At 35.2% G+C, this 8,944-nt stretch overlaps 1 protein-coding gene across 3 annotated transcripts; it reads right to left on the bottom strand.

Annotated features, from left to right (window-relative positions):
• Positions 1–380: 380 nt before the first annotated feature.
• On the bottom strand, positions 381–8,619 carry LOC135696206 (GDP-L-fucose synthase). Of its 3 annotated transcripts, none has more exons than XM_089112354.1 (11): positions 8,446–8,619; positions 7,804–8,046; positions 7,417–7,531; positions 6,597–6,650; positions 5,688–5,836; positions 5,274–5,407; positions 4,208–4,272; positions 3,629–3,695; positions 2,745–2,824; positions 2,175–2,274; positions 381–1,639 (listed from the first exon to the last, which is right to left on the bottom strand). In XM_089112354.1, exons 2-11 carry the CDS (start codon positions 7,941–7,943, stop codon positions 1,584–1,586), a joined length of 960 nt encoding a protein of 319 aa, XP_088968480.1. In that variant the 5' UTR covers positions 7,944–8,046; positions 8,446–8,619; the 3' UTR covers positions 381–1,583. The 3 variants fall into 3 exon arrangements, with proteins under 3 accessions (XP_088968480.1, XP_065071586.2, XP_088968479.1); XM_065215514.2 differs by having other exon boundaries at positions 7,804–7,959; XM_089112353.1 differs by lacking the exon at positions 8,446–8,619 and having other exon boundaries at positions 7,804–8,419.
• Between the last annotated feature and the right edge of the window lie 325 nt (positions 8,620–8,944).

Genomic DNA, 8,944 nt, shown 5'->3' with positions numbered 1-8,944 from the left:
ATGACTGCCATATTTTCTTTTGGTCCCTCCACTTTCCAGCTTGCGTCGGAGCCCATAGAGGGGTTTTCAATTTCACTGGATTGAGGGCCATAAATCCCGGGGGATGGCAAGGGGCTGGATCCCCCCAGAAAGTTGAAGCAAGACAATTTTTTGCAAGAAATTATGGTCATTGTCTTTTGAAGATGTGGAATCCATGGCAGCTTGATCAGAACTAAACTAAGTTTGTCTGTGCTATTGCAACAAACTTCAGCCACTATGTCATAGTGTCAAGCGCCATTTGCCTGTTGTTGATTGTCGTAATTTATAAAAGCAGAATGGTGTCGAGTCGGTGACTTTGTCCAAGCTGCCAATCGCCCTAAATGTCTTATCCACCCCTTGAATATATCTCAAAAATCGTATAAGTCGTCATTAATCTCGACAAACTATTGATGGGAGTAACTTAATGAAATAATATCTATGATGCATTGCCTCAAATAGAACTACAAAACTGCCTAAGTGAAAACCCTATCAAATAAAATTTTTAAAGTTCATAAAAGTTTTGTCTTTTGCAGAATAAGTTCCTTAACTTATTCGATTCTCTACATGTAGATTCCTTATAAAATCACTCATTATTAATAAAAATCTGTTGTACATCAAATTATGAAGTCATAAAAAGTACTAATGATAATCTGAAAATAACTTCTATAGGTAAAGAATAGCGATTACTGTTTTTAAGTTGTTTGCCTTTCAACTGTGTCGATAACACTTATCATAAATTGCTTGGTGGTGCCATGACCCACTGCATACTCTATATAATTTTTCTCTGCTAACTCTATTTTTCCCTTTATAAAATTTACACGACAGAATTACCGTCCTGACTGGAATACGTCTACAAATCTATACAGGGTAATAGAGTGCTTTTTCAGAAAGATCGTTGTCAGTAAGATTATTTTTAAGGTAATAAATATTTTTGGCTTGAATACCATATAACATGAATACCATATAAAATGTAGTGCGATACGACTAAAAAGGAAAATTTCAATACCATTAGCAAAGTTTAAGGAATGTAGGGAGCATTTAAAGCTTTTGGGGCACTTTGGTTGCTGTATTGTAATAAGGTAGCGGACAACTTCGGCCTCAATACCTTTTACCAAAAAAAATGCTTAATGTCTGTATTAAGTTGCAGTTACAATGAAAAAGTAACTGGTATAGGCGTTATAAATGTCTGCTTAACAAAATCAACATTGTACAAATGGGGAAAAGATTCAATTTAGCAATCAAATTCTAAAGTTATAATGCCACAAAGGTATATATTATACAGTCACCGCGGAGGGTTGAAGGAAATGAGAGATCTACAAAAAGTAGGGAGGGGGCTAAGATTTAATAAAAAGAGGCTTAACTGGTGGTCCATTGCTTAATATTTAGCCTTTTTGCAAAAGCAGGGGTCTAGAGCCCTCCAACCTCCTGCTCCGCAGTGCCTATTATGCTACGATAAATACACGATCGTTTACCTAATAAGGTAGCTACTAATATAGGAAAGCACTTTTTACAAAAACATAACTGTTTATTATCAGATATTTGAAAAGTTAACGTACTATTGAATATCACTTTCTGGCTCCAGCATAGTTGCTAACAAACCAGTCACACGATTCTTTGATTGCTGTGAAGAAACACATGAGCTGGTTAAAGTATTAGTTATCACTCCTGGCGCATTAGACCATAATTTGAACCTATTGCGGTCAAGCACCGTTCTTTTTCTACAAAGAGTATATGAAGTGAAAAACAAGTACGTTTATATCAAATCGTTATTTTTAGGAATCAGGGAAAAAGGATTTTATGCTTTTCTCTCTTTGGCTTTGTAAATTGCCCGCTTACCTTAGTGCAGAAAAAAGTTCTATGTTCTATTACTGATTTACGCAAACTCTTTGAGAAAACTGTCAAAAACATCAGAAGGTTAAGGTTATGGAGAGGAAATGGGGCAATTTAGCTCCGATGCCAAAACAAACAAAAATTCCTAAAAGTAACCTGAGAAGTGCAAAAAATTCAGAAAATTTTCCCAAATCATCTTCCCAAATATTTTGACACTTAGTGATGAATTGAAAGCTCTCGGTCTTACATTACACCCTTGCCAAAACGATCAAACATTACACCCTTGCCAAAACGATCCATGTTTCAGAGACATTTTGTAGACGTACCTTGATCTATTGGAGTGAACTCGAAATGAGGCCAGTATTTTCGTAACTTTGAGTTACTTGCTGTTTTTCTATATTGACCATCAGGTCTTGACGTGTTGAACTGAAAAGAGAATTCAATAATTATCATCTCATCTAAAGCGTATCAAAGATCAGAATTGAAACCATACAAAAATAACAAGCACGGCTTCTCAAAAAACTGAGAAAAAACAATGTAATACCAACCCCACCAGACCACACATACAATATTGTGCCATTAAAAGACCTAGGGTCCAGTTTGTTGTTAGAGTATTGTGCCCAAATAAAATGGGGGTGGGTCCGAATAAAAAATACTAAACTGGTTTCTATGTATATAAATATTGTGTATATTTGTTGTGTTTCGTAATTTTGATTCCTTGCTAGCTCGTCAGCCAATCCACCAGGCAGAGCATTTCGAGGCCTATGATCAGAATGCTCTTGTACACCCGGGTGCCCCCCTCACCCCTTCGCCCAGGGATGTTGCCAGCAAAGGTATGTATAATGGTGTATGTCAACTTTAATGATAAACAGTAAAACTAATAAATCACTGTTCACCTGCAATCCATTGCTGAACCCCATTGCATCCGTAATCATAGTTGCTACTTCGTGTATGGATATTTCGTTGGTTTCATCCACTGTAAAAATTCAAGCAATTCAGAGAGGCTGTCTTTAAATAAGGACCGTTCATTCCAGGACGAGAAATAGAAAATATTACAAATTAATAATGATTTAAGTAAGCAAGATTATCAACGTGAAACTTGATATTAAATTGTTTGTTACCATGTTACCTTAACCTATTACATGGTACAACGCATTAAAGTTATAATTTGAATTATGAGTGTTAAAGTCGGATGGAATAAAAGTGAAGCCCTAAAAATGGTGGTAAATTATTATTACCCCCCCCCCCCCTCAATAGTAGAGTGCTCTAAGCATTAAATGTTTTTTACAAATCAAAGTAGAATAATTTGGTTGTGAACAAAATCTGTCTATCCGGCATGATCAAATTAGTAATGCTTGAAGGAAAAGTGTACTATTCAATTAACATGCTTCATGGTAAAGTATTTTTGAAAACTCTCTAATCACTAGTGATTTCGAAAAAATATAATTTTAGCTGAAAAAACTACTTTCTGTTTTTCCCAGATGATGCATTTTTGTGACAGTCCACCCTTGGTCGATTATCGCAATCAACGGGCTTCCTATTGCACAAAGAGCAAGTATAGTACAAAATTGTCAAACTGTTACATTCTTACCTAGTACAAAACAAAGCATTTTGCTGCTAAACATTTGTTATGTAAAAAGTTACTTCATAGCCATGAATTTGTTTTATAAACATGACATGACCATAAGGACTTTATGTAACTTAGGGCTCATTAGTCATTTATCTCTTTACATATTTCTAAAAGTTCCAAAAGTCAGCTAGCATGATAGCAAATACTTACCTGATAGTATTATTGGCTCAATCTCTTCATACTCTCTCAAAACTAGCATAATCAAGCGTGCCAGATCCTTGAAAGAATGAAATGAATATGCAACAAAGATCATTCTGAATAAGCATTCTATAACCTTCTATAATTTGTAAACGTATGCCAGTGAAATCAAAAATACCTTCAACGAAGTTATAGATGCTCAAATTTGTTTCCACGGAATTTTTCATTAACAATGCCTCGAAGTAAACCCTGGATGTTCAAGCAAGAGGACAAAAAAGTCTGCATACAAATTCAAATAGGATCTTGTTGATCTTTGAAAAAATTTGTTATTTCTATAACTAATTAATTACAAGTTTGAAAAGACGTATAAGAATTTGAAAAACATCCTAAATAGCTTGATTTTTTGCCAACATCATTTTTTATTTACAAAATTGAAACATTGAATCATTTTTCTTTTATTTATCCTTTAGGAGATGACAAAATGAAAATTTAATTTGATGTACGCCTCAAAGACCAAAGCTTATCTGTTTAGCACTACTAAGTAACTTCTTAAGTAATACAAGAGCAATGTCTCTACTTATTACAACATACCAAAGAATAAATAAACTGCCTTCTTGGTTTGCCAGTTCCACATACGACAAGAGGACTACCAGACTCTTAAGATAAAAAAATGAGTTGATGGATCAAAATAGAATTTCGATAGATTTGCATTGTCAATAACCTTGTAAAATATTATCCGATATTTAAGGTTCTTGTCAAAAAGCTTAAAAAAAGACGAAGAAACAGATACGATGGTTGAAAGCTTTAATTTCAATGGCAAAAATGATTTTTTTAGCAAACTAGTCAAAAATCGTTTTTTCATCGAAACAGTCTTGACAATGATTTGAAGATGGCATGAAATAGAGGAAATATTGCATACCGAAGCACTTTTTGTCCGACTCTTTTCAGAGTATAAACGTCGAATAATGACCCGAGCACAGTAAATTTTTTATGAATTTCTTTATTTTCCAATGTCGTTACCTTTCTCAAAATTTCAGGACTACACTAGACAATTTCATATATGGCTTTCTATTCTGAAACTGGATTTTTCTGCAAGTGTCAGGTTGTGACTTCAAGTACCAAAATTTGATAGAAAAATTATAAATTTTCAAAGCAAAACTTTTTTATAAGGCGAATCTTGAGCATACTAGATATAGTTCATTGGTGAATTGAAGTCTATTAATAAATGAAACAAAACCTATGCAGAATTTGATACTATATCTCCTTCAAAAATGCTCGCACACACCCATAAAAGGTTGAAACTTATAAAAAATCCTTTTTATGAAGTAGCATAGCGCAGTGAAAACTCAATAAACCGGAACTTTTTACAACAGTCAGGGAATACGAGATCTCCAAACAATGTTTAGAGATATTTGAGGATTGATAAAATAATAGAAAGAAATATTCGAACAACGTATTTGTCATTTTTTAGAATGAGGGAACCCTTAATTCGGAAATATTTTACCGAACCGAGGTTTTACTGCATCGTCAACAATGCATTCGGAGTAAAGAAGAAAAAGGATGGCTAAGCGTAGAAAAATAATCAGATAAGACAGAAAAGGGTTAGCGAGTGCTTGACTTTAGGTAATTAACTGGAATTGTAGCAAATATGTCTAACCTTTAGCTAAATATGTCTTGTGTATCAATCCAGGAATAACATGACTGTCCTCCAGATTATAATTGTCATTTGGACCAAATATGTTGCAAGGAATGATACTTGTAAAGCGGCATCCGTATTGCTCAAAATAAGCCCTGTGTAGAAGAAGTGGTGTTAAAACTATTGTGGGTACTTAGCAATATAACGGCAGCATATAGATTTGAATGGGTGTAAGAGTATCAGCAAGGAAGTCGACAGTAGCGTGCTGAGGATGAGATCACAGAGGGGGGAGGCAAAGGGTCCAAATGGTGCCCCACATATCTTTCAATTTTCCTTCAAAGTATTGGAAATGTGCGGAAAAGTACAATATTTACAATATAGAAAAGTACAATATAAAAAAGTACAGTATATTTCTCTCGGTTTTGTCAAACTAACCTGTTTTGTATATCAAGCATCCTTTTCGCGTAAGAATATCCAAAGTTAGATTTGTGGGGTGGACCATCGTGTACCATGCTTTCAGAAATGGGAAATGTTGTTTCGTCTGGGAAAATACATGTTGATAAACAGGAAATGCATTTTTGTACCTAAAAACAGGCAGGAAGCAGCAACTATGAACACGAATATACCAAAAAAGCATAGGTCGATCAGATTTCATACTTTTGAAAGATTTTAGGCTTAAAACTCACAGTTACAGCGTAGTGACAGTTACACGAGTTACCGTCTAGGTTTTATATGAAAACTCTATACAACTTCACAACGAATTGCAATGCAAAAACTCTTATCTTAAGGAAAATAATTAACTGACTTCTAGAAAAAGGCTCCAGTTAAAAACAAGAGCTACTTATTATTTTTCTTGAAATATTGATGATTTTTTTGGGGAAGTAAAGTGCTACCATAATTTCAGAACAGTCACTTGGTTTAAATTGGACTCAGGCATGAATTTTTGCTGAGCAACAGACATGTTACCACTTGACGACGGGGCCTACAGGGGGCTTAATATCATCTAATGTTTTCAAAAATGTTAGCAATCCAAATGTGTTCCTCTCTTTGCTCTTTGCATTTTGGTCTGCTATTTTCTTTTTGCATATTGCATATGGTTTAGCCCTGGGGGACCAGTAATAAGTCCCCCATAGCTTCTAACTGGGCTTAAATGGGTTTTATGATACAATGATACCCTCTACAAAATACAGTGTCCACATAGAGAAATACAATGCACAGTAACTCTGCAAAGTACATCTCTGCTGTTAGGGTGAGGACGTTATGGGACGTCGTTAGGAATTGGTATTCTGTAGCTAGTACCAATAAAATTATAAGGGCATATAGTACAGAAAAAAGACAACAAACCTTGGTTTCAAAACAAAGATTCAACACGTTATCATTCATAAGACTGTTCACTCGCTAAAATTGAATTGAAATGTCCATAAGTGAAAATAAGCAAGAAGAAGCAAATATGAGGAAGTCAGCTGAATAAAAGGACATCTGTTAGGAGACACTAAAGAATTTGTCCACGTAAACGCATTATTAATTAATGAAAAATGCTTCAACATTACTAAGAAAGAACCACAGGACGACTAATCAGGCAGCGTGGAGAGCTGAAAAAGTGAGGGGTCTAAAAGGGGTGGGGGGAGGGGGCAAAAGACCTAATAAAAAGAGGCTTTACTGGTGACTCATTTTTTGATATTTTGCATGTTTGGCATTTTGCATAACGTGGGGGGTGGGGGGGGGGGCTAAAGCTTCTGCTCCATGGTGACTGTCATTTAAACATTTCAGATAGAAAAAAAAACAAGGACACAAAGGGGAAAAAGAAAACCTAATCATAGATGATGAGAAATGTAAATTTGAAAAAAAGCAAGATTGAAATTGGTGGCAACGAGGATATGGATCAAGTAATGTAGAAAGAAAACTGGACTAGAAAGGGAGCAGGTAGGCTGAGCAGGACAATACAAAGAATAGAACAGATTAAAAAAGGACAGTGACACCAAGAGGAAGAAACAGAGAAAGCGATGAATGAAGAATTTATGTAAAGCAGCAGTCAAAAATGGAATCATTTGGTCCTGCTTTCTCAGGGTAATCACAGGTTATCTGCGAAGGGGTTAAGGAGGCTACATACAAAAGAGGTTCTATAGCTTTGCATAAACACAGTCAATAATGAGATTTTACTCACGAAGAAATCTAGGTTTCTAGCCATGTTTTTGAAAAGTCCTCCAACCATAGCCGCCAAGTGAATAACGTGTGTCGGTTGATGCCTTTCGAATATTTTTCGTACATCATCTTGCTTTCTTTAAAACGAAAAAATTCCCAATCGTAACGGATAAGATTTTGATCATCTAAATAGGGCGAGCTTACCGAGCTTTGTTTGGTTTCATTTTTTTCTAAATTCTATGAAAATTATGAATAATTCCTTTCTTAAAAATATGGCTTTGATAAAAGCAAACATTTTAAGACCTACTAAAGCCAATTTTTCCATTTTATACCACCAAAAAATTTCCGTTTTCCATGGACCGTGAAAATTATAATCTCAAAGTTTTCAACAAGATTCTAACGAGCTTACGTAAGATCACCATCATTTGAGCTAAGAAACACCCATGTCTCGTCAGTCCTGTTTTCTTTCTTTACTATTTGCTGCAAAGCATAACCAACAAGACCACTGCCTCCTGTCACCATCACTACCTTCGGCATCCCAGCTGCCATCTTCTGTATAAAAACCCTTGACTAAAGTGAAATTTCAGGAAACTCCTTTCTCTTTGAAAGTCAGACTAGGAAATAGGTTCCGGGACGTCTGTCTCAAGAGGACCTTGAATTAATGATAGTATTAATCGCTACAGTCGACAAATCTAATGTTATCACGAGCAACATGACTGGAAATTTATAATCACTTCAGTTATATGTGTTAATTGTTAGTATTCCATTTTTAACGACTAGCAAAAGAAATTAAATGCACTTTTCCTTAGATTATGAAAATGACGCTAAGTGAAATACAAAAATAATTCCAGAATGACGTAATAGAACACAATGCCTTGCACCTTGAGATCACATAGCAGAAATCAAAAGATATATTTAGGCCTAGAGATCATCAGCATCATTGATAAACATATCAATAACGTCTTATCGCTTAAATAAGATTAAATTGAAAAATATCCTACATAGACGAGGCGAAAATGTCCATAAGGTTAAAAACAGTAATAAAACTAACCTGGTTACAAAGGACTCCGCGGGAAAGAAGCTTTTATATTTCACAAAAGCAGGGTTTCCAATGAAAGAAAAGTAATCGCAAAAAGCTACCTGTGAAATGCGACGAGGGTTTAGTCAGCCATAAGAAATTTGTTACTTAGAGGCGTAAATAGCAAGTTGCAGGTGGACTGAAGACATCTTTTCCAGCGATGTTTTCCAGCTTCAAAACTATTTTGCAATGAACGGTGACTCCTTTATCGAATGCACGGTTCTCAAATATTAATTCATTTGCGAATGCGGTAAATTTATATTTTTCAGCAAGACTTCGTTTGAAAGCCGAGATTGAATTCCAAAAACCTACCTCTACCTGAAAGGTGTTGCGTTGAGCGAACAAAAGGGCAGGCTGAATGGACACTTGGCATGATTAAAAGGGGTTTTCAAAATATGAATATGAATTTTTCAGCGAGTTTGGTATTGTATTGTATGTCTTTAGCAATTTCATATTTTCAACGTTTAACTCG

Source organism: Rhopilema esculentum, chromosome 14, assembly GCF_057945365.1.
Source record: "Rhopilema esculentum isolate cy_ngs chromosome 14, ASM5794536v1, whole genome shotgun sequence".
Lineage (NCBI taxonomy): Eukaryota > Metazoa > Cnidaria > Scyphozoa > Rhizostomeae > Rhizostomatidae > Rhopilema > Rhopilema esculentum.
This window is presented reverse-complemented; position numbering and strand designations above follow the sequence as displayed.